Raw genomic sequence first — 26,586 nt, forward strand, 5'->3', positions numbered from 1 at the left:
GAGCAACAGGAACATTTTACAGTGAAACAAAATCGCGGGTTTTCCCAAATTTCAGCATTGCTCGGAATTGCACTCAGGTCCTCCGTGCCGAAACCCACCATTCTACCCTTAGGCTACTGACGCTTTGAAAATGCTGCTGAGGCTAGACAGTGGGGTTGGTTGAGCTGTTGCAGAAAACACTAAAAAGGTTCTGTAGGCAAACTAATTAACGGAGCACTGCGCGTAGAGGAAGTGGCGGGTTTGCACCCACAAGAAAACGGAATCTCCCCGATGGAGTGGTTTAACACCGCGAAAAACTTGGACGCTGGGCAAGTTGCATGTTTTGCTAGTTTTAACCAGCCCTTAACTTACTAGTATGATGATTTTTCACAACTCTGATCACCTGCTGGGCTTGTAATATACACCGATAAAACGTCGTGGACTTGCCAAATTAGTGGGACACGTCGTTTTGAAGCTGCTCTTGATTAGCCGTAACGTTTGTTTCTTGTTGAAATTTGTTTACTGGGACCAGGTGAATACTGTATGGGTATGAGAAAAAGAGAACGAAGAAAAAGTTCTTGTTAATGTTGATAATTTACTGTGAACACCACAAGTCGAGATAAATACCCCTGTAACTAATTTATGATTTGTGCAGTCAAGTTCTACTGTAGTTGTAATGAACCTCGGTGCAATTAACTGAAATATGTTGCAAAGAATATGTCATAAATATGTGAAGTTTTCTGATATTCCTGCTCATTAGTTTATTCTTCATATAGAGAGTACCTAGCTTTGACAAAGGGTGTTAAGCATGGCGTTTACAGGCAGGAATAAAACATGTCTTCATAGGTACAGTGCACTTGCGTCTCTTGCTACCGGCGCCAATCTCCAATAGCCCTTAAAAGTATAAGAAAAACGTACTTGCTCTTGCGCGGCACTCTTTCCCTTTATGTGTGTGTTGGGGGGGGGGGGGGGGCATTTTGACCGGATATGTAATGAGATTGATTGAAATAGTCTTTACAAACAACTCCAGTGTCACAGAAAAATACACAGAAAAAATTCAAAACCAGTTTTTTTTTTCGGCGTTAAGAAATCGAGTGCCAACGTAATTTGGTTTTTCTGGTAGTGCTGCTGTCTGTTAATTTGTATTATCTTGCAATGTACCACGCATCTCTGTTCCGAATTTTTCAGAGTTCGTTTGTTTACTTGGCCTGCAGTGGGCCTTATACTGTGAATGCGTTTTCCAAAATTGTCCCAACACGGTTTAATTAGGGTGTATCTCTTAAATCTTGATATGGGCATCTTAAGTTCTACGAAATAAATACAAGAGTCCTTGCAGCTCTACCAATAACACGATTAATATCCGTATTCCAGGAGCATTCATGTGCAAAACAACGCCGAGACGTTTGTATTTTCACTCGGTAGCAATATCATACATACGTGTTTGGGATGTTTGCTGCTTATATTTGTTTATTTTTTGCAACAGGCATATGAACACACTTTTTCTCATTCAATGCCATTTCCACTTCGGCACCACCCTGCCATACGATCCAAATTGTACTCCAATGAAACTCCGTACCATTTGTCCGAATGCGTCAATATCAAACGCAGTAATCGCTATATAAACGTATGCGCGACGAAGTACAGGTACAAATATTATTGCAAAAAAAATTAAAGTAGTTCCACTCAACGTCAAACCTGTCAAGTGCGGAGCAGTAATTCGCAATAAAATCTGTGGCGCCCTCTTTTGAGTAGTTTTTGTATCTGCCTGGCGAGGATATCGAAAGTAGTCAGCAGAGGGCGCCGCAACCACTGAAATGCGTATATACACTGGATGAAATTGTCCCTATTTTGGGGTAATAAATGCATTGATTCTTGTTTTTCACCCTATTTAGGTTATTGTGTACTGATTCGCGGCTTCGCAACGGCAGCCACATTGGCAACGGCGCAGGGTATTATCACCGCCAAAACTTCGCATTCGAGGAACGTGTGTGTGTGGGTGGCCCACGGAGCAAGAATAAAATAGGAGGGGAAACTGAGCTTCCTGGGGCAGCCTGATAACGTCACAAGCACTTGGCGAACTTCAAGTTTCCGGCATCTGGCAGCAAGCGAAGGAAGTGCGCGGTCATCACCACGGCCGGCGCGCGTTCTGTTCGCGCTCGCCCAGTCCAACCCGGCCGCGGCATCGCGTCGGTATTTCGCCGGGCCGCTGAAACATTCCGTGGCCGAAGTGAGAGTCTGTGCGCTCTTCTGCGCTTCCGTTGGCTGAAGAGCCCGCCTTCGCGATTAATTTTCTGTCAAATTTAAACCGGCAGGTACGAGCGAATAAAAGGGGCATTTTCTTTTAATGCGTAAGCAATCTTGCGCGAGCAGCAGCCCTAAATACAAACCTGTAAACGCAGAAAAAAAGTAAAACCTGTAAACGCATGGCCTTATCTCACGTGCGATGCGCTCGAAGCGAGTTGAGTGCCACGGCAAATTTATTGGTTATGCGACAGTGGCCTGACGGCCTGACGGTTATGCGACGGCCCCCATGGAAGTTCCACCAATTAACGGATACACGACCTGTTGCCCGTATTCATCCCCAGACAGTTGGTGCTCCGATTCCGCCTTCTATGGAGATTGGTAGCCCTTCGTCTACGCTGATGTTTGTCGACGCCAGTGCTTTCGATACCTTACTTCATACGGCTATACTCTGCCCGACTGTGGCTCCCGATCCAGTGACCTGCGCTTACATAACAACAGAGAAGTGGCCATCAACGCAGGCAGAACTCCTTGCAGTGCGGGATGCTCTGCTACACACATAGTTGCTAATCAACCACGCTTCACCACAGTGTACAATTTAGACTGATTCGTCGGCAGCTGTTCGAGAGCTTCGTAAAACTCTCACGTCCAACGAACTTCTGCTAGAAATCCAGGACATAATGGACACTTACCCATGTCGTGTGCGCGTGTCATGGCGCCAACGGAATAGCCACCCCGAAATGCAGGCTGCAGATGCCGGAACACACCCCATGCGTGTGCACTATCCAGCTCCTCTTGCACCTTCGTCAAACGGTGTTCGCCTTGCCAGTGCAAAAGAACGTCTACGGCGCACCGCGCGCGCTCTCATACCCCCGCGCGGTACAGATCTCCCTGGCGGGTTGTCTCGCCAAGATGAGGTCCTGCTCAGACGTCTTCGCCTTGGAGTCGCCCTCACGCCAGCTGTAACGAGGTCCTGGCCTCCTCAATACCATGCCCCGTTCAACTCCACCTGCCCCTTTTGCCCCGCTCCAGTTGGCCAGGCTACAGCAGAGCACCTGGTGTGGAGTTGCCCTGCTCTGCGAAGCCTACGGGATGTGCACATCGCCACCTGCGGCCCGCACCCCGGACGTCCGCCAGACTTCATGGCGTGGATACAAGGACCACATCATGGCCCCCTACTCCGATTCCTTCGGGAATCCGGGGTGTATCTATAAATTTAATTTCCCCTTATGCTGAATAGCAAACTTCCGCAATAAAAAAAAAAGACAGTGGCCTGAAAAGTGCCAGCATCACTGCCGTTGCGGGACGATGACGCGCGCACGCGCGCGCACACGCTACGCCCGAGATAAACGCGCGTTTCGTCCCCGCGTCGCGCAGCAGCTCGAGCGCAAAGCGATTCACGCCTTGCGGCGAATGCTGCGAACAACAGTATTGCTTCTAATACATTCAACCAGGTGCCGCTGTTAAATTGTTCGCCGTCGCAGCTGTGGAGCTCCGTCGGTCGCCGTAGCTATTATTGTGACATTATCTGGTCGCTCGATCGCACCGGCCGCAATGGGCGTTTCCTCTCCTATATATTCTTGATCCGTGGGGTGGCCCAATGAATTTGACATCGGCTTCGTGTGACGAAGTGGCCCAATGGGTTTGATATCGGCTTCGTAACGTGAGAGACCCAGGTTCAATCCCGACAAGTGGGAGCGGGATCTTTTCGAAGCCCCTGTTTAGGTGCCTTATCCGTTACGTTACACGTTACATGGGTGGCTATATACCGTCATCCCGGACGAGCTACAATGACAGTCTAAGCCCCTAAACTGCTCGAAACTTTAAAACAGAATCGGAGCTACACTAGTGCCAAAAGGACGAAGCTCTCTGGCCCGCTTGATAACATAACCATTGAATGAAAATTTCTGGTTTACAAAAACGCATTGACGTCTCTCAAAAAAGAAACTTGTATCCATGTTAACGCATTTCAGAGAGAGAGAGAGAGAGAGAAATACTTTATTGCACGATCCTGCGTGGGGATGGGGAATCAGGAGACCCTGTGAAGTAGGCGGTGTCCTCATTTCAGAACAAATGTGTTAACTGCAAATTAACAAGGCGAAAAGAGTGAGAAACGGTACCAAAGGCTATATGAAAATGTAAAGACAACCTGTTTGCCCGTTCCCCCTTATAAACGTTGGGAGCCAGCTCACGAACAAATTCAACAACCTGTGTCGTAGCAGAAAATTGTTTGCGAAAACCATGCCGCTCATTAATAACTATGTTGTCAGTCATTTCGTTGTTGACATGTGATGGGACCCGTTTATACAAAAGTAGAATTTACCGGCTTTAATTTCGAGTGCATTTGCATCTGCGTGATGTTAGCAAATTTTCAATTTAGCGTTTCATTGTTCATACCCTAATTAGGTTGGCGATATGACGGGTGAAACATGTATCATACTAATACAGCATTTCACTGGCTTAAAGTGAACTATTTTGAAAAAACATTTGGATAAACGCAGCCTGTGGGTATTTAAAAGGCACAAATGAAATGTCTCAAACAGCAATGTTCGCAAAAGTTTATATGCATTTCAAAGAGCGTGTTTCAGGTCCATAAAACGTACACACGCGTCCCCCAGCCTTTAAATAATATCCTGTAAGAAGATTGTGTGCCCCGCAACAAACTACCGACAAAGCTGGCGAAATAACAATACCTGCACTGCTTTTTCTACGATTAAGGTAATAAAATAGCGTGCTAACCGTGTGTGTGAGCTAGGGCACCGGCTCTACGCAAAATACAATCGCCTGTGGTTTCGGAACATATGCATTACTGTGCGAATAGGCAGATGTTTAGAAGCAGCGTAATCTTTGGTAAAAAATATTTGGAAGCAACATTGTGAACTTGTTGTACCTCTTCGATTTCCCTGATAATCTGACCCATTACCAAAAACGTATGACGTGCCTAATAGTGCCGAAGTCAAACAAAAGGGGAAACAGGCAAAAATATTCTCCTTATAGGCGGCGCCTGCTAGAATCGATTTCAAATATGTTCGCCTAAACATTCGTACATTTAACACATTACAAACGTTACACATTATAACACATTAACACAATAACGTTATCATATTACAAACGTTGCATAGTTAAAACAATTTAGTGTTTTATTTAGAGGATCATAAAAATGATTGTATCCCTTCTAGATTTGTGAACCGATGTAGTGACTGAAGATGAAACTATTTCCAAGTGTAATTGAAATAAGCGTATAATAATAAATCACCTGTGAAATCTTTTCAGCCTGCACGTAAGAGCGAAACATGGGGCAGCCTAGTGTCACTAGATAAGGTTACAGAGTATCGGCACTCTTTTCTTCTATTGTTCCGTGCCGCCGTCATGATCATTGGTCAGTTCGCATCACGTGATAAATGTTTACACTGCGACGGTTCATGGGCGCTGCCATTTTGTTGCTTGTGCATTTTCAGTCGGTAAACTGTGGAACACTTAGCTTGTCCCCCCTGCTCTGCGGCTGCGCACGACTAACGGTGTTCCGAACACGAATCAAAGATAACGCTCGTAGCAGCATTTCAGCAGCTGAAGTGCGCACGAAGATGCCGTTTTGCTGCATCTTTGGCGGTGTTGTTAGCGGCGAGGCGGTAGAAGAGGCAATCTCGCAACACTGATAAACACCAAAATGGCCGCCGCTGCTGACTTGCGTGCCTGAGTGCCGCTACTCTTATACCTTACCTAGTGACACTAGGGCACCCCACCTAAGATTAGGCAAATGACTATTTTAAAAGCGACATTTCTTACCTTAAGACCTTCATACTTGCAACGTTGACCGCATCCAGGACACTCAATAACGGCGTCGAGAAGAGCTGTGTTGTAACGAACGAATGGGGCCATCTGATGCCAGAATAGAAAATATTGTAACGCTCATCAATATCAAAAAGTGCTGTTAAACACAAATGCTCTCGACATGCGGTGAATGAAACGGAACTTCAGAGAATAACAACGTATTCTTTCGAATAATGGTTCAGGAAAAGATGTACCTGTATCTCATAAAAAGATTTTTCACTTTTTTCACTTCATAGTGAGTACACAGATCTGTTTGGTTGCCAACATTGCTAGAAAGGACGAAAACACGTGATGTATTACTTCCTGGTACTCTTACGTAGCTACTTTTAGCTGTTATTCCTCCAGCAGTTTTTCTTTATGGCGAGCATCGCCATTGCTGGAATTTGTGCAATAATAACCCTGCTAGTTTTCGGTATTTCATTATGTAGGCACAAAAGTTGGCCACTTGAACGATAAATTGGATTTATTTATATTCACCCCCCTGTATCGAAACACTGGACTTTTTGGGAATGTTCATGGTGTTTTCCCCTTACCTCACCACTGTACATGAACGAATATGTCCCACTCATGCCACGATACCGACTTTACAGTCCATATCAAAATGCGCCCTCTTTGCACGCCGTACTGAAATGGGACTGGTTTGAGGGGCGTTTGCACGTCGCGATGGCCATTATTCTTCACGGCCAATTAACCCGCCCCTCTAGACCCTATTATTTCAGTGTAAGATTCAACCCTACCGCCTTGCTCTTAATAGTTGCAAATTAGCTGCTGTTATATTTTATTCCTAAGGGTGGGTTTTACGAGGAAGGCATCATTTTTAGGTGTTTTTACGACTCGCTTGACTACATGAGGCCATTCACAAATGTCTAGGAACAATAGTTCTCATGTATTCATATCCGTGAGTTTAACAGTTGATCTTCATCAAAAGAAACCTTAAAACGGACGTAAAAACAAGGAACACTAAGCCAGATGTATGCAATTTGCTATTTTGTAAAGGAAAGTTTGACATCCACCTAAATGCAGCCACACGGCTACAAAGGAAAGCTATACAGCTTTCTCGGAAACTTCGCAGTTGAAGAAAAATTCGTCCTGGTCCAGGATACGAACCCGGGACCACTGCTTAACCGGAGCAGTCGCTCTACCAAATGAGATAACCAGGAGGGTAGCCGTTAGTAGCGCAAAAGCGAATTGATCAACAACTCGAAGTGAAGGACAGGTGTTAATCGACCAGGTTTAGGGGAAATCCCCAAGGTGGAGTAAGTTTCTGTAAAGGAAAGTTTGACATCCACCTAAATGCAGCCACACGGCTACAAAGGAAAGCTTTTCCTTTGTAGCCGTGTGGCAGCATTGTAACCGTGTGGCGGCCGAACTACTGAGGAATGCTTTATTCATAGCAGTCGACGCGTACCCGAAATGAATAAAAGTTTCCCCGTATCTAGCCCGTCGGCTGCAGCCTCCTTTGACTACATGCGAAAAATGCTCGCTGCGCATGAGCTCCCTGAAGTGGTCGTATCGGTCGTATCCTACATTCGCACAGCATTCGTGAGTAAAGAATGCAAGATCTTCTTGGGTATAAACAGCCTCCGACAAATTCATTCACCTTCGTACCTCCGACCCTGTTATGGTGCAGTGAATGGTGTGCTACAGACAAATTAGCAGAAGCTAAAAAAAGCGGATTCCGGAGATTTTTTTCACTTGCAGATAGCAGAATGTTGCTTGCATACCAGACGCCTCACGAAGTGCCCTGTTTCAGCCCCCCTGACATTCTCACAGGTCTGAAGTTGAAAACAGCGCCAGACGTTCTGCGGCCTGATTTACGGACCCCAGTGAGGTACCCAAAGATCTCTTACCCTGGTATTCTGAACCCTTCCTCCTCTCGAGCCTCCAGTGGAGGAGAGCCTTGAAATCGATTTCCCCATGCACAAGCATAGCCGGAATCTGCTCCTCAACCGAGTGAAGGGAGCAAATGGAGTGGAGGAGGGACTCAGAATACGGCCCTTACTCTCCGAGTTAAAAGGGGATCCGGAGGTGATAGAGTATTCTGCCAGGAACGACTGTTTTTGCTCGCAATTTTCGTCCAGGGCCTGCCTGGGGGCAGGCAGCGGGGAAGTGAACAAATGTTTTTCAGCCGTTCTAATACTACCAGATGGCCGCCAGTGAACGAGGCACCACGATCACGTCTGGGCACTAGCGTGGCAGCCTGAGTTGCCACAACATCCTGGGTGCTCTCAGGCAAACCCACCGGATGTTCTACGTGCGGAGCCATTCATGATTCTTGATGTGCAGGTGCTGCTGAGGCCGATGCCCCAGAAGGGCTTTCTTATCATTTCAACTACCGGTGTTTCATCTCGTGAACTGAAATTCACGTGAGTCTCCAGTGGTCCGTGTGGCTGTGCCAGTGCCATTATTAACGCCCTGAAGCCAGTGGTGCCCCCTCAGACACCAATTCACCACAACTAGGGCGTGCGAAAACCACTTAGACGATATGTGCCCCAGTATCCAATTTGAACTCTATGTATGCGAATTATGGTGTTTGTTCTCTTTTTTTGAGGGTTTTTTAGTTTGCTTCTTTTTGTTAAAGGAGGAAGGAACGTAATGGTGTTGTTGCTTCTTTTTGTTAAAGGAGGAAGAAACGTAATGGTGTTGCCGTCGGCCTGTGCAAAAGGCTGTAGCGCCATGAGATGGCGCTTTTATAACTACTGAAATAGGGTGCCTAGATGTCAGCGCCGCCATAGCATGTGGATACAGTCATTGAACGGCTCCGTGCCGCAGCTATTCGGTCAAAGTTCTCAACGCACAGTTTTCGTTTCCCGCAAGACCCACAATCGCAAAATAGATAAGGTGAATTAATAAGGTGAAGCCGAGACAACCATGTTGCGGCCAAAATTACAGTTTCTGGCTACAGTGTCTTGCTGCGGCGGCAAGTGAGGGACTATAATGGAGGCGTCAACGTATACGTGTCTCCACCCTGTACGGCAGGCGCGCGTTATTGAAGCGTCCTACACTGAAAGAAACGTACTGCCGGCGGGGTAGGCCAATCAGCATTTGGACCGACCCTCGGGCGTGCGCTATCTCTGCAGAACAGATCACATTTTAAATGCAGAGCATTTCAGTAACTCACGATGTCACCCGCGTTGTCCCGTCGTAGTCTGCACCGTCGTTGTCCGCACCCCTCCCCCTACACTATATAAAAGAAAATACCATCCGGCGCCAGGTTTCGATCCCTCGACCCTGCGGGCGGAACGCAATGTACATGGTGCTCTACCCACTGCGCCACAAAGCCGACACAGAATGGGACGCTACGAATGCGCCTTATATCGTTGACTCATTCAAATTACTGCTGACGAGCGCTCTCTCGTCAGCAGTTGCCACAAGTGCAACAACACTAACGTAACGCAAACTACTTAACGTCGTGCGCCCCCGGAAATGCTCTGCATTTGATCGTGCCCCTCGCGAGGGGGATGTTTCTCTACGGTGTGAGCGTTTTGGTTTGTCTTCCCACCGCGTTCGGCGCCTGCTCACGCAAGCGTTATCTAACTTTGTTGCTGCGATATTATCGTTGCCATGGAGGAATGGGTGCCCTCAGACCCCGTTGTAGGTTGTGGTGGCGGCGCTGGCTGACACCACCAAGGCCCGCGAGAGCCATTCGGCGCATTTTCTTGCGGCTTCTACCACCATCACAAGAGTTTTTGCAGTTTCCAAGTCCATTTCCACGCTTTCCAAGAAGCGGGTCTGCATTGCGGAGTCGTTAGTTCCACAGACAATCTGACTGCGCATCACCCGCAAACGCACTGGGCCAATGCTGCAATCATCTACCGAGTTAAGTGCAGCTACGGGTTACTGACTACCTCGACTGCCTGCCTTTTAAATGAAAAAAAAACTTAAAACTTGTGACTACTACGGAAATTTGTTCTGCGCCCGCAAGGTGCGCCCGGTGCAGCGGGAAGCACCTAACATCGCGCTGCCGGTACCGCAACATTGGCTGTTTCAAGTGTGGTCTGCAGCGTCACTTCGCAAGGGTGTGTAAGGCACATCATTTTAACAAAAAGCATCGGACTGGCTCGAGTTCTGTTTACGACATGGATGACCTGCCGGAAACGAAGCCTGAGAAGATGAGCAATACACCTTGCGGTCACTCCGTGTTAGCAGACCAGAACCCACGCAAATGAAGGCTCTCGTCAATAGAATAACGTTCCACTTGTGATACAACTTGAAACTGGGACCGCTGTTTCGATAATAAGCGACGGGACATTTAACGTCGTTTTTCCAGTGGAGCCGTTGGAAGATACTGGCGTGCAGCTCAAAAGCTATTTTGCACTTTTTACAGCCTGAAGCAAGATGGAACTTTAAAAGAGTACAGGGTGGGCGGGCATCATGTGTTTGGGGTATTCATCTTTCGTCACGCTACAAAAATGCTACTATGGGGAGTCTAACGGTATCCACATTGAAACAGTAACTGTTGTATCAACTTCTATTCTTTTTGAGGTACTAAGATGTGTGGAAAGTAAAGAAAATCTATGTGTATTACCTGATGCGTATGGATAGTGCCTCCTGAAGAACTGTACGCCGAAGGACCGAAAAAGCAGCTTCTGCAAAATCCATAATTACTATCCATGCTGTATATACCGTCAGGACTGGAACCACAGTTTATGCATCTAATAATCTTGTCAGGGTCCTTGAAATAGGCTCTGCAATCCAGCTGGAAGTCTCCTAGGTCGATATTCACCTCGAAGCTGCAAGAAAAATGGCGGTGTTAATACCTTCGCACTCAATGCTTTACCATAGTACCATATCACGCATGCACATTTCGAGCAGCCAGCGTTATTGCTTTCAATTTTTTTGAATTTGTAAAATTTTTGACAATGTAAAATCATTTGTACAACTCACTGCTTCAACTCTCAATTTAAGATCTGCTTGGTACATTTGTTTAGAAGTTACAAAAGGTAACTTGGCAACGAGCAAAATTAGCTGGCAGGTCTGCCGAAAACAGGAAAGCAGTTTCCACAAAGCGTGAAATTAGAAGTTCTCAGGTTCCCACAATGCGGGGAGCAAGGAAGGAAAATACAGTGCATGAATGGCAGCAGGTTCAGCACGTTACACTGCGGTTGGCTACCCTAGGCATACAAAGTGGGGAAGGAGGGATTTAAAGAGAACTAAAGGGTGTTGAAGAGACAGGGAGTAGAGCTTGAGGAGCAAGAAAAGAAAAATTAAAGGTAACTAGAAAAACAAAACAATGGGCGATAGTAAAGCCTAAACTTAACAGGTGAACTAGTGAAGTGGTGAATAAATAATGATACGCACTGTCTCTATAATCGTTCAGACAAGCCCCTGTCTTTTAAAAAACGAAGTAATGCTTTTGTGGCCTTTTGGGACTGGTATGAGCAACGCCTGTGACACAGAACAGTCTGCGCAGTTAATGGCTGGTTGTCGAGTTTCCGGAATGTGGTTGACAGGTGCAGTCTCTGCGTTGCAAACTGGGCGCAGTGGCACAAGAGGTGTTTGGGTGTCTCGTCCATGGCACACATGTCACAATTAGGGCTGTCAGTCATGCCGATAGTGAAGGAGTAAGGTTTGGTGACAGCAACTCCTATCTACAGGCGGCACAGTACGGTGGCATCCGAACGTGGAATGTTAGTGGGTATGTAGCGCTGCAGGTCGGGGTCTAGCAAGTACAGGTGGGAGTTATAAAACTCCGGCGTATTCCGAAGAGTAAGATTGATTTTGCTGGCGATGGAGCGGAGTGACCTCACAGCATCATGGCGCGGTAACGGGATGTCGGCAAAGTGGGCACTTTATGGGCAATATGAGCCGCTTTGTCGCACATTCATTCCCAGGAATACCGGAGTGGCTTGGGAGCCATTCAAAAATAATATTGTGCACTAGGAAGTCATACTCTTGATGAATCTCGGAAACAAGCTGTTCGTCCGGGCCGCGACGAAGAGCAGACTGCAGACACTGGAGAGCTGGCCTGGAGTCGCAAAGCAGAGCCCATTGTTGTGGTAATTCTTGTTTTAGGTACAAAAGCGCCTCGCGAATGGCTGTGAGTTCGAATTCCGTTGACGTTGTTAAATTGGAATCTGGCTGGCACGATTACAAAGCGGGAAATTTGAGAGCACATTAGTACCCGGGATTAGGTCCCAATAACTCGGATTGAGGGGTATAACGTGCGTTTGGCTTTGCCTTTGGCTTTGAGGTGCGCTGTAGTGGAGGGCTCCGCTCCGGTTTGATATTTACTAGGTGGAAATCTCTTACGTCCATCGAAATCTAAACACACGGGTGTTTTGATTGATTGTGGGGTTTAACGCGCCGACGCAACGCAGGCGATGAGGCGCGCCGTAGTGGAGGGCTCCGGATTAATTTTGACCACCTGGGGATCTTTATCGTGCGCCGAAATCTCGTACACACGGGCGTTTTTGCTTTTCGCCTCCATCAGAAAAGCGGCCGCCGCGGCCGAGAATCGAACCCGCGACCTCCTGCTCAGCAGCGTAACGCCTTAGCCACTGAGCCACCGCGGCGGGTCACACGGGTGTTTTGACCTTCCACCTACGTAATAAAGGTGGCCACCGCGGCCGGAATCAAACCCACGTCCTCGTGGTAAGCAGGACGATGCCTGACCCACTGACCCATTGAGGCAAGATGTAGCCCGGCTTAAAAAACCCGCCTCAAATTGTCCTAATGGATGTGCATCAGCATTTACCGTTCAAAGGGAATTCTCGACCGAATTACGCATTGAACTGCACGACTATTTCAGCTTCTATAGATAATCGCAACACCAATTATCCAGTTCAATAAGGGCATCCAGGGTGAAAAGTGTCATGTGCGATGAGTATACTAAAACACGATTTTAGTTTGCAACCAAAATTTAACAAATAGCTACAGTAACGCAGGCTTCGTTGCTGAACTCGCGCGTTTTGCACCTGTGAAGAATTATTATTCAATTGCTCATCGTACATTGCTTATCCTAAAAATTACCTTTTTATTACGCGTTTTTGGATTGTTTGCTTTACAAACAGGGAAAAAACTAGATACGGAAGTTATTCACTTTGATATACCACGTAATTATTAATAGGTGCATAGATGAGCGATAGCTAACAAAGATGCCCATGCTGTAATTTATAATGAGGCGCAAAAAATTATCTTTGACGGAGAACTGCTGATGCCGTAGCCAAAGTGCAGGTTCTGCTTTTTTTCAGTGAGCTGTGTTTGTTCACTACGACAGTTTGTTTTTCATTGCATGGAGAAAATGAATAAATGTAAGAAATTCAGGGTTATGTAAAAAACTTGCAGCAATAATTCGGGGAGGATTAGCTCCCGCCCCGTAATCAGGCACGCCTACTTCTCTAGTTTAACTGCAGAAGCGGCTGGTCTCTTATTTGCTGCGCACAATGTAAAAAACTTGTACAAATAGAATAGGAGTTCATTGGCATAACTTGGATCTTTTGGCATAATGTAGGATCTTTACATGCGATGTCTGTTGCCATAAAGACATTTTCTGTGACGGTTGGTTAAAAGAAACGTCTTAACAGAAACACATATCTTCTGTTTTTTCTTCGCTTTAGCCAATAGCAGACGTGAAATCAAAGAATTCGGCACTAATAATGCGCATAAAATACAATAAAATATTCCTAATGTTTTGCAGAAATTTACCGAGTCATCAAAATAGCGACTGATCGACGTCGTTCTGTTGCGGTCCTGCAATTTTGAAATCAGGTCTTTTGCAAATGACCTCTTTCTAGGCGAAAACGCGAGCAGATAACAGCGAGCCTTAGGTTTGCTTGGGTAAGAGAGGAGAGGTGCTCACGTATTCTTAAAGGTGAACCACTGGATCTCAGATAATTTTGTTTGAGTGAACTGTACTTTTCACCACCTCGTAATCTTGATATCCTGCTGTATATATTTTTTTCGTGTGTTCAGGTGGTAAAATTTGGACCCCTCCGTAGCATAAAAAAAGAGAATACATTACCAAGCACCTTAATCTAGCTTAACAATTGATTTCAAATAAGTGGCACCTGTTAGTTATTATAGCATGGTAGCACAACATAGAGACCTGGAAACGATGTTTCGTTGGTGCACATGTATTTTATATGCGGAGCCTACGCTCGTCTTGATCCAGGGCAATTGCAGCCATCAACCCGGACAGAGCACAAAGGTGACGAAGTTGCCAAAGATGGCCTCTCTGGTCGCTAGGTTGACAGACTATACAATTTAAATATGCGGTGACTTCTGTCCTCCTCCGCCACACCCCCTCCCCGTACACTTTCTCTGAATGAGACAATAAGGATGATTCAAACGACAGGGCCTTGCACCAAAACGTTACAGTTCCTTGGTTAGGATATGAAACAAAAGAAGCCAATGAAAAGCAGTTTGAGAAAAAAACCAAGAGAGCTAGTTTTCTGCGAAATAGTTCTTCAAGGACGCCCTTTCTATATATATGACCATTGTTAATTTTTGCCATAGCTGAAAGATAGAAAAAGGCAGGCATTGCAGTGAAGGCCAAACTGAAGCCAGGATGACCCCGAGGACCGAGGTTCTAGTTTGATGACAATGTCGTAAATTTAAAAATTCTTGCCCTACCAACCTCATTTTTTGTATGTGGGCTTACTGTTTCCCAAAATTTAGGAAGACAAGGCAAAACTGTTCTGTTGTAAATTTAACATTTTTTACCTGACCCCAAACAAATATCATCCTTATGAATCGCTATTCCCATGCATCACAAGCTGAATTTTTCGTTTTCAGGCTTATAGGGTCCAATAAAGAAAACACATACAAAATTCGTATAATGGAAAGAAAAAATTAAAGGCTGAAAGGGTTAAGAGGCTGAATACTTTTTTACATATTTTGACGGGGATTGGTGTTTCTACCGTATACCTGTCAAATGAACAAAACCATTCAGACAAAGACCAGATACGTGAAATAGTAAGTCGTTATAATTTTGGTAAGGGAAAACAATGTATGCACAACACGAATATTCTGTAAAAACGTGGACGATAAAAAAGTCATGTTCACAGATTTTCTGTGGAAGAAGACAACCTTAAATAACGCCCATTTTGTAAAAAATGTGAAAACTGAAAACAAGGAGTTGACATGAGTTTTCTGTAGTAAAAAACCGAAAATGCATTTGATATCACAGAAACACAAAATGAAGACAACAAACTAACAAAAAATTTCTTGCAGAATAGCTGCCAGAAGTTTGTTTTCTAGGAAAATTCTTTTTACAGTGTAGTGCAGCGTTGAGCAGTTCCTGGGCAGCCCAAATTTGCTCCCGCAATAGACATGCTACGGTCAAATTAAATTCGGAGCTGCTCAGAACTACAATGCGCAGTCAAATGTTAGAGACAAGATATTTGTCCTATTCTTGTAGTGGGAAAAAACATAGTGGGATGTTTGGTATGTTTTAGAGCTGTTGCTTTCAAAGGGAAATAAAATACCGAGCATCGAGTATTGCTGGTGGTCATATGGGGATATCGTACAGAAGCTAATGAACCCGCACAGAGTGTTGTTAGGTGCTGGCTTCGTCATTTTTTGCGCCATGCTGAGATGGGATATGCGTGCATTTAAAAAATTGGCAGGCGTCAGCAACAGCATGCAAATTAGGAGTTAACTGCGTGAACGAGCGAAATGCGCCATCTCTGTTGAATTCATCCGTCTCTTTTTCCTTTGAACTGGCCGCAAAAATTGAATACAAAACCTCGAATTGAAACTTGTTTCCGAAAGAATATGGTCTGATGGGTGTGTTTCAGCTGTATAGTAAAATAACCACAGGTTCAATCAAAGATCTGCAGGCTAGGAAGAACTTTTCCCTTTTCAGATATGAGCTCAGCCACGCATTTACTGTAATATCTGCGACAAAGTAGGAATAAAGTTTATTGGAACCTAAAACTCGGGGCCGATAGCCATGGGGGGTCTTAGAAGTACAGATGTCCCTTGGTGGTCTGCCTGGCGGGCAGTTTCTACCAGTCGTAGCTGATCACAGTGGTCCAGGCTGGCTACGATCATATTATGGGGTAGAGTGCACAGGGTTGGTGTCAGAGCTTGCAGGTGGCAGAGTAGGAGGTGAAGTGGATGGTGTGGAGGACGGTGCCTTGTGGGTGTGTTTGGTTTCAAGCTGGCGGTAGGTGGTGGCTTATTCCTTATGGAACTTGTCGTGCGTGGGCCACGGAAAAAAAATTCTAACACGTTGAAGCACGTGTGTGATCGACACTAGCCGTACAAAAATACCACATTTTAAACAAACTGGCCAACATAAATGCACTGAGAAATAAATTCTAGTAGAACCAGCAGGTTCTGAATAATATTCGGAACATACCTTCAGCATACATAGCGCATATGAATCAGTGTTTTAATCGTATCCCAGCCAAGCTAACAGTTTCATCCAAAATCACGATTCAATTACGAACTTGTAAGGGGCACTCATGACAATCCCACTCCTCAGTAACAAGATATATCCACTCGTATCCAGGAGAGTAAGTCCAAACTTTGTTCCCATGAAGTAGGAATTTGTCCACACCATAATTTTTGTGAATGAGAAAACGTTTTCTGATTCCGTACCCCTCAATTAGACGTAGCGGAGATCAGCTGTAAAGCGCTTCATAAAAGTCATTGCAATCGTATATATTCCTTAAGCAGGTGTCGGGGCCACTGGCCGATCCCCGTGGGTCGGTATGTTTAGAATTGTGGAGGTGGTCATGTGAGGATTAACGCGTGGTTATGACCGCGACGTTTTGTTCCAAGATAGGTGCCAGCCGGGCACCTCAGGTTACTCACGTTGTCTTATGCCAAGAAATATGCAGATAATACGGTTTTTATGCCGGTAATTTGTTTGTATAGTGTACAGACCACCAAATAGACATTTATTCGTTTTTAGATGCGGCGCATCTCTTGCTCTGAGGCATGTCCCTCCTGCGTCGTCGGCGTCCGTCCGCACGCCACCTGCGCATGCGCGACTCTCCTCCGTTCGTCTCTCCCACAGCTGTGCGCAACCCTCGGCAGCTGGCGCGCTTGGTTGGCGCGCGCTTCGCTGCGTTAACGCTGCCTTAACAGCTGCTCCGGTGGGCATGTGCGCCCATGCGCGACTCTCTCCCGCGGTCTCGTCTCCTTCAAGCGCTGTGAATATAAAGCGGGTATCGCTACGTGGCGGTTCACTCAGCGCTCGCTCTCGTTCTTCTCGAACATCGACGATGAAACCAAGATTCGACCACTGCTGCGGCAACCGCTCACTGTGCACTTAGTACTGACCATCAAGTCATCATTCTTAAAAGTAATAAAGAGCTGGGTGGTGGTTGCTAAAACACCTGTACTCCCTCATTTCGCATATGCATGCGCCGCATCACACCAGGGTTCCCTCGCGGGGAGATGGGGGCAATTTTTAACAACTGCAAGGCTTTATTAAAAGGGCCATGGAGTCAAACCACAAATTTGGTTCATTCGAATTATTGCCTCGTTAGGATCACCGAAACCGCTTTTAACGTTAAACTTGCTCAAATAAGCTACGCAATTAGCAAAAACGGAAGGTCTATGTGACTCACTAGGTCATTTCCCGCCCTAAAACCTATGACCTAATATTCACAGCTATGCGATTTGCTGAGGAAGGAAAAGGCAAGCGCAAGTTAGGCAGGGCTTATAAGTTCGCTTTGGGGTTGTACCACTAGGTAATGGCCGATTGGTGTAAACGACATTGTCTTGAGAGACCATGTTTGTCGTGCGTACCCCATGTTTTAAGATACAATTACCACCGCCACAAAAACATGCCAGGTGCAAATACGGTCAGAGACAAAGCCAGGACGGACAGCGGTCCTGCGCAGAATGGTGGTGCCATCTAGGAGGACTGACGGTAAACAAGCCGGTCGGTAGTCTGCTGCAGAATAAACAGCGCACTAACATTCGCTTGAAGACCCATCCTGGTTGCGCAATCACCAACTTCATGTAAACACGATTTGGTAGAAGATTCTAAATTTTACCTTACATTGATTATTTTTTCTCAAGGAATAAAGCAGCGCTTGCTTCCGGAAATGCACTGTGGTCACTATAAAATACGACATCTTCGAGCAAAACAAATTTGTATTTAGTCTGCATGACCACTTTAAGCAGTTGCACCAAACAACTGGAGGCGTGCGTATTCGAAGCGCTGCTGAAGATGGCGCTGAGCGCGCCCGAGAAGTTGCCGGATTGAAACCACACAAGAACGGAATTTTCCTTTATGGACGATTCTGGCGAAACTTGTGGTTCCAGCAGGACTGTAACGAAACATCTCCTATACTTTTTGCCAGCTGTCACAAGTATCCTTCCGACACCTTGAAGCTTTTCTCCGCTAACGCTGTATACTTACTCTCCACCTACTCAATAGTATTTATTCGGGTCGTAATTGCAAACTAAACGCAAAATTAAGACTACGCTGATGGCACATCTTTCTCAGGAAACGCAGAAGATTGCTTCTGCAGTTCCTGAAAAAGATGTAAAGAAACTTCACGTGTTCACGTGAAGGTTGGATGATTACGGCCGTAATGCGTGGTTAAATGCGACGCTGTACACATCACAATCATTGGTAGCGATAATTGTTCATATTCTTTTCATATGGTGACGAAGAAGTTGAACGGTTGTGCAGCAAGTGCACACCAACGAATAATTTTTGTCGTACAGCCTGAACTTTCCTAGCGCTAAGCCATCATGTCCCCGTACTCGTGCGTAATCCATATCCCCCTACCTGTCAAATGGCAATGCAGTCTACGGCCGAAAAAAAAATCAGATTCGCTTGCTTGCGCAATTCTCGTTATTAGCATAAGAGATGCGGTAAAATATTCCGGGAGAAACTGAAATGTCATGATAAGAAGCGACGTCCCAACTCGAAGTAGCATACTAAACAAAATTGCTGTGGAAAGCATGCGACTTTTGGTATAACGTCACATCACCATCGTGCGACATCACTAGCCAGGGATTCAATGAAATCTAATGCGGTGAAACCGCAAAGCGTACGTGACTATGAGGAAGGGCTATGGAACAGCCTCAGACTATCCCAAAAGCGGCTTGACACTGAAGGCAACCGTCAAGTTTGTTTCGAACGAAAGTCTTCCATCCCTTAGCGATTGTAGCAATAATTCGGTGCCCAGATGCCTTACATGCTCGAATATCACTATTAGAACAATGCGTTTTTCTTCCTGGTAGACTTAACAGCAATTACATTGCAAACAGGGACTGGTGCTGTTTTCGTCCCGATAAACCCCATGCGATAAACCAGAAACAAGCGAGGCCGCGGTGATGTATAGCATTATAGAAGCAACCGAAAAAAACTCTACAACGTACCCCGCGGTTTCGTTAGCTTCGGCCAAATCAGCCGTGCTTCGCGAACACCCGCATCCTAGCTGCTTCTAACCACTAAACAAAATGTTTTTTTTATTGTCGCTGGGATCAGTATTGACGCTTTAGTGAAGAAAAGCATATAAGCATATTTTCCTTTTTAGGCTGCGTGAAGGCCGACGTAGAACTAACCGCTTGTGCGTGGCTCCAGCGCGCGGCCTTGCATAGTGGCACTGCCGCCAGCATGGACGAGTAGGGCCATCCAGCGGCAGCCAGGGAAGACGTTGCGGAAGCCAGGGAAGACTTGGACATGCTGAATTTAGCCGAAACAAGCGTTGTCGTGATTTTTTAACGCGGAAAAATTACGCATAGGGACGTAATAAAAGTGACTATGCACACCGTATACTGCACAATGGCCACGCACTTGTATTTGGAGCCTGGTACCAAAAATTTCTTCAAAACCGAAGTGAACTTGTCACTTGGCTCCCATCGTATTTTTTCTATCTTTGTTATTTCCTTCGGCGTTCCAACATGACACCATCAAAAACTTCCAGTTAAGTTTTTTTTTTAAGTTGCGAGCACGTAATATTAAAATACTTGTCAGGCAGTTCGAGCCACTTCCTGTGTGGGTTGCCTATTGTAGACAGTGGCGGCGACAGCAGTCTTAAATTTTCCGCTACTTTTTAGCCTATTTGCAAAAAAATCTTCGCGTAAAAGTGACATAGTGCTGTTGTTGGTGAGCTAATCTATCTATCCAACGCAAATTGGTATTTTGCATTCAGTGACCCTTTAACAGCCACATCAGCTGGTGATAAAGCACCAATTGTATCCTTGTCAATAAATTTTATCTCCCGGCAGAAAAGTGTACAAAACTAATTGCTTAGTGCTTGGGAAAGCGGCGAGAATCCCCCCTTGGAAAAAGCCACACACACTTAAGCTGACAAAATAGCCTTCTATCTATTCCCTTGCTTCCAAGAAGAAAAAACAAATGGTTCGTGAGGACGTGGCTACTTTCAGTTGGTTATATGATAACATGAAATGATGTATACACAGTCAAAATTTCTGTTAGTCCAATCGGAGAACATCCGGAGGTGCTGCTTCACTGGAAGAATGCACGAGGGACCGCTTTGCGCGTACTAAACGTGTTAAGAATAACTTGTCAATTCTTTATTATCACATGGATTTCTAACAATATTTTTGAGAAAACAAGCCTTACTGAATATATTATGGCCGTCATTAGACAAAAAATGAGGGTTTAGCAAGCTGAGTTTGAAACAGAGGTCGCGAAATCAATCCGTTACGTCGGAAATTCCGCAAAAGTCTTATACCAACGAATAAATTGCGATCTCCCCGAATCAAGGGCGCAGGTTTCGCAAGTAATCATCACCCAAGGCACCCCATTTGACATTGGCTGCCCTGTGAGTCGACATCGGCTGTCCTGCGAGCTAAAAACATTGCACTAGGGGAAGGTATGTGCTTACACTGCGCACACCTCCTAAATTTTTAAAGTGCATGGTAAACTAGGTTTTCCGTCGAGCTTAAGAAATGTCGATCTCGTGGCCAGATTATGTTTTGAAACCTCCAGACGAATCGAGGGGAGAATACGTGAATATGAAGACTGAACTAACTGCTGCGTAAAAAGTGAAACAGTGCACACCGCAGGGATTAACAACCAAAGTGAAATATACAAAGAAAATTATTTGGGACAAAAGCACAGAAAACCGCCGTTAGAGACGTTGCGCGCTGGTGATTACACGTACGTTAGTGCAAAGATGACCCGTATGACGTACTTTAAGAATGAAGAATTCGGCAAAGAAGTATGCTCAGAACGATGCCATGTGTGCGTACTTCAGAAACGAAACCAACAAGTGGCCGCAATTTACGAAAACGTGATAAAGCCAAACCCCTTCCTAAAGTCCTCGCGTTTAAACGTGAGATGCAGAAAGGGGGCGGCAAAACCGGCTCGTCAAGTAACAGAAACTAGAAAGCGGTGCAAAGAAATACAAAGAAGAGAATGCCACATAATCACTACCGCCTCCTGGGCACAAAATTTAGTACTATATGGTCGGCCGCAATCGGCACCGATACAACAGAACAGGACAGGGAAGCTCACGTAACTTATCCAAACCTTTTGTGGGGCCCGATGAAAACGGCATGTCAACGACAAGCCATCAAGCTCATAGGCATAATTGGTTTGGGAGACACCGATGGTAAATTACACGGCAGTTTGAGGGTTGAGGGTTATTTATTTAAACCAAAACAGATTTACATACAATGTACACTGGGACCCAACAATGTTGTCAAAGGGTCCCAAAGTGTGTGTGTACTTTAACTCTGCAAGCAGCGACAACGCGACCTATGAAAACCACGCAACGACGTTGCCTTGACCATGCTTTGTAAGCACCGTGCCTTCTGTGTGCCAGATGGATACCACACTCAGGTCAGAACATTTTTTAAAATTTAACTGTGTACGGAGGCAGCTGGCGTGAGTACCAGAGTTTCAATAATGAAGGGAACATACATGACTTGGTTGCTTTTTCCCAACCAGCTATTTCTCTCAAAATTTCATAAACTACAACCAATCAGAACCTTCAGCATGGTTTCAGTGGTGTTGGTTTGAGTGGCTGAATAGGGTAAATACTTTTCCACTAAACGCACCACTCGGATAGCAAAGGAAATAATATTTTGTAATGGGTTTAGTGTGGTTAAAAAAGTGCAAGCTCATATAGAGCACTTTAGTAACGCTTACGAGCAATGCGTCAGATTATTCAGCTAAAACGACAAACTGCCAGGTGTCTCGGAACTGGCGTTAACAGTCTTCCTGTAGGTATGAGAGTGGGAAACTGGATCAGATCATCAGTGTCGGTTCCGTCGGAGGAACTCGACCAGGAAAATATTGTTTGAGTTTCCTGTTTGTTTAAAGGGGCGCAGTTCATGGGAAGCATTGCACTTGGTTTTGCATACTGATTTGTTTCTAATGGGCTGTCCACCTGCGTGACATGCATGCCCTCATTCTTCAGTATTTTATTCAACCTATGCCAGTGTGTTTCGCGTCGTGTGTGGTTTCAAGGTTTTTCTGTGCCCGCTTTGTTAAAGAACAAGACTGCGTTGAAGTTGACAAAACCACTTGCGAATAAGAAATAAATACAATGCGTCAATAACTATATAGTAGAAACACCTTATCCAATAAAGAATTGCACATGGGTGTATATTAAACTACCACACTTTAAGGCGACCAGGTCTGCTGAATGATTGCACAACGATGAACTGTGACGCGTTTTATAATATACGTATTTTTGGGACAGACTTGTCTGTGCCACCTATACCCTAAAAGTGTCTGCGCTTTCTATGGCGACAATGTTCTTGACGCCTACGTTGAACACGTACGGAAGCATAAAAAGAAATATACGTAGAAACGTAACCTAAGAAGATCATATTCTTAAAAACACACTCCCTTTGACAAGTCAAATAAAAAATAGCAACGAACCTTCGGTCGCCGCCTTCCATATTTCCAGCCATGTCGTTGCAGCAGGGCGGATCGCCGCCTCACTATCTTGTGTCGGTGAGAGGAGTGGTTGGTCGCGTGCCGTGTGCAAAAAGCTGATAACTTTTTTCCCTTCGACGGCTGTGTTCCGCGTGTCGGCCGCAATCAGGAGAGTGCGAAACGCCCAAACGCTCTTGTTTGCAGGCGACGATGTGCACTCTCCGTTTTTCGACTTGTGGATTGCTCATAAATAGAGAAGATATGTGGACAGATATAAATTATGCGGTTAAGTCGCCGAAAAAAACACCGATTGTGCACTCAACGCTTCAATGAATGCATTTGCCTAGCTTTTACGTCCGTTCAACTTGGGATCCTATTCTCGACTTCAAATTCTCCGTGAATTCCCAATATCTCTTGCGTTTGTGAAACGTAAGCAATCAGTGACGTGTGCACGTGCAGTTTTGATTACACACATCGTAATCTCGCTATTTATTCGAAAAAGAAAGACGAAATTTGAGGCTGTCAAGAGAAATACAGTTTTTATATTGAAAACGGCACCACGTGCACAAGGCGATTAAATAATGTTGATGATGATCCAAGTGCGATCTAAAGGTGTGAGTAAAGGACATCACGCACTTTTTTCGCATCCATTTATTTCTTCAATAGTTCAGCTTAACATAAGTAAACTCGGTGCTTCAAGGTTCACTTGCAAGCTGTTTGTTGCGTTATCCCCTTTTCTACGGTCGACGCTGCCACGCTATGGCATACTGCTATGATACAAGTTTATATTGCGTGACCACCGAAAAAGGCGGTGGTGGCTATCCTTTTTATGATACGGTAAGGACAGCGAAATGCTGCGTTTGCAGAGCATACTGGTGTCATGGATTCACTCAATCGTCAAGCTCCAACTTGATCAATGCGGTAATAAATAAAACAGCGTGTTTTGTTCGTTACGCTTTTGATATTTTTGATTATGTGAACACCAGGGTACTAGGAGGGGTGTGGAAAAATTAAATGCGCTGGTTTCTTTGTAATGTAGAAGCGTGTAGGCCCTACGGAGTTACTGTTACGCCAAACCAATAACTTGTAGTGTATTGCGGCGTGTGAAAACCAAATACCGGAGGTTATTTTTATGCTGGACTATCTCTGACCTATGTGAGTTAAAATTTTTGTTTTTTTTTGTTAGGAAACTGTTTAAACTGCGCCAGGTGCGAAACCGCACACGTCGCAAAATCACGAGGCTTTCCTGGCGCCGAAGGTCTGTGAATGTTCTCACCCTAATTCGGGGCGATGGATGCCACCTTTTCAAGCTTGTACGTAAATTCACGTGACTTTTACGTGTTCTGATGCTTCCAACGTGTGACCTTGACGTTCCTGCGAACTATTTATAACACGTAACGTCTTCTCACGCAATTACAAAGAAAGCGCTGCCGACGAGCACATTCTTGTTGAATAAAAAAAAAACAAGTGCATGCTGTCTTGTTTACTGCATTTTGTGTAGTGTTCCAATGTTCAATGCTGGTCGATAATTATGCACGTTTAGTAGCGGAAAAAAAATAACAGTATCCTCCCACGTGGGAACCCTGAGGGAATGCAAAGCCGTGGTGTAGTAGCGTGTTAACTGGTTGTTAGAGTAAAGCACGTGTAGTAGCGTATTAAATGTATTCTTTATTTATCGAGTAGTGGGGAACATTTTGCGGCTTCTCGTGCTCGAAGCGAGGAATCCGCTGTTCGACGCTGGCGTTTCGAAGCGTTGTCACGTTGCCGAACGCCAGCGTCCATTGTCAGCTCACCGGACGGCGCAGCGTTGTCTAGACAGAAAGCAGCATCTGAAGGGAGCAGCCGCGCGGACCTGGTTATCTGAAGTGGAGAGGAAGACTGGAGAGGAGGAGCAGCGCGCGCTATCTCACAGGTGGTGTGGAGAGGAGGGGCGGAGAGAAAACGGCGTTATCACAGCTTTTGAGAGGAGGAGAGGTGTGGACGCCGGACACCGGACGACGGAGCCACGGCTAGGTTAGCTGGTATACCCCAAGGTAACCGATAATGGCGCCACCAGCGCCAATTTGTCCCCTGGTGCTTGGTAGGCGAAACTGTCAAACCAAAAAACAACAAAAAGATCACTGATGCTGCTATGGCAACGCTTTCGCTGATGTGCGAGGAGGAAACGCCGTGCCGCTTATGGTCTGGTATGGGCTCAACGAGCGCGACTATCCGTGTGCCGCAAGCGTAAACAGCGCTTGCATTTTGCTTTTTAGATTGTGTTGCTGCTGCACATATTGTTTTCGACAGCTAATGGTTGCTAATATGCTTGAACTCTCAGCCCGTGCACAAAATATTTGTTTGGGTATATTTCTTAGTTGAATGCGCTCGAGTCAGCACGCCCTGAAGCTTGACAATTTTGTTTGGGGCAGAAAAAGTAGTAGGCGGAAAATGTGGTTTATTCAATGATTTTATTAGCAACGTATCGCAAGCGAAGTTCAATACATGCCACATACGCACAGAGCTGTGTATCTCGCATAAGACCAGATGTCCGGATTCTGTGTCGGTTACACAAACATAAGGGACATTTTCGAACGATTCTTCGTATACAGAAAATCGCTACAGAGGTTACCACGTTCATTTGTTGTACACAATACAATTCTACAAAAACGGTTTCATAAAAACACGTTTGGGAATAAAAATGATTATGAAGTGAGATAACCAGCTCATTTCGCCACCATTAGCAACCGCTCCGTATTCTTATTCTCGTAAACTTGCTAGCCCAAAAAACCTTTTATAGCTAGCGCATTTTCTGCGTAATTTTGGCCTACGCCAGACACAATAATTCGAAAAAATACCACCATGGATATCAATACACAACACGCAAAAGCCAAACAAACATTGAGAGTGCAAAGAAAGTACAAAAATGTGTCGTAGCACTGTTTGAAAAGCAAAGCGCAGCTGGGCTGTCGCGCAGGTAACTCGAACTGCCACTCAGCAGGTTGATCGGTGAAGGGCGTCATGCTGGCTGCAATCAACCTGCAGCGCGCTTGCCTAGCGAATGTATTAGATAACAGTAAGCTCAGCGGCAACATAGTATAAAAAGACGCCTCAATATAAATGGCCGGCGTCGTTCCTTTCTCAAGCATTTCCTCTAACAGTAGGCCACACTCTAAAACGCTCTGAAAGAACTACGCGTGCGCGCAGTTTACTGACAGTGCAGCCAGACGGTGTGGTATGCGTCGCAGGCTGTGTGCTCCATTGATGGTAATAGGCACGGAGCACCTTAGGACCGCACCATGTCCGTCCGCGTCCGTGCGCACAGCATTTACAATCGCAAAAAATCACGCCGACACCGGCAGGATTCGAGCCTGTGTCTGGTAGACCATGCACAGTTAGTGTCAGTCATCTAAACCACTCGGCTACGACCGTGAGTTAGCACCCGACAGTCAAACGGCTTACTCATTCGCCTGTAACGGTGCGGAGTACCTTAGGACCTCCCAATATCCGTCCGCGTGCATCAGTGTGCACACCACCCGATTGGCGCCCCGACCGTTATTCGATTTGAGCCGTGAGTTTCATTTAGCGAATAATAAAGGTGCAACTCACGACTCATACCCAACTTTCTCGCTCAAAATTACAACCTCTCGGGAACCTGGAAAAACCACTTTAGGAAAATAATATTTGGCATAAAGCTAGGAGTCAACGTGAAGATTAAAACACTAAAAGAATATTTGAGGTTTCTGAATATTTTTTGTGCAATTCGCTGTCAAATCTAACTC

General features: G+C 45.5%; 2 protein-coding genes across 7 annotated transcripts in view; both read right to left on the reverse strand.

The window, feature by feature from the left end:
- LOC144142801 (uncharacterized) overlaps positions 1-26,586 on the reverse strand; it is a gene marked incomplete in the record, with an annotated part of 266,299 nt that overhangs the window by 154,827 nt on the left and 84,886 nt on the right.
- The window catches only part of LOC144142795 (uncharacterized), a 66,629-nt gene that overhangs the window by 37,788 nt on the left and 2,255 nt on the right, over positions 1-26,586 (reverse strand). For 4 of the 6 annotated variants that reach the window (XM_077674530.1, XM_077674529.1, XM_077674528.1 and 1 more), the window contains exons 2-3: positions 10,580-10,784; positions 6,007-6,099 (exon numbers count right to left, since the gene is read on the reverse strand). In XM_077674530.1, coding sequence (XP_077530656.1) covers positions 6,007-6,099; positions 10,580-10,784 — 298 coding nt within the window. Of the gene's footprint in view, positions 1-6,006; positions 6,100-10,579; positions 10,785-22,828; positions 23,070-26,586 lie in introns of those variants that run through there. The other 2 variants (XM_077674527.1, XM_077674531.1) reach the window with 2 other exon arrangements.

Source organism: Haemaphysalis longicornis, unplaced genomic scaffold (genome assembly GCF_048455015.1).
Source record: "Haemaphysalis longicornis isolate Haplotype H1 unplaced genomic scaffold, Haemaphysalis longicornis Haplotype H1 scaffold_6, whole genome shotgun sequence".
NCBI classification, from domain to species: domain Eukaryota; kingdom Metazoa; phylum Arthropoda; class Arachnida; order Ixodida; family Ixodidae; genus Haemaphysalis; species Haemaphysalis longicornis.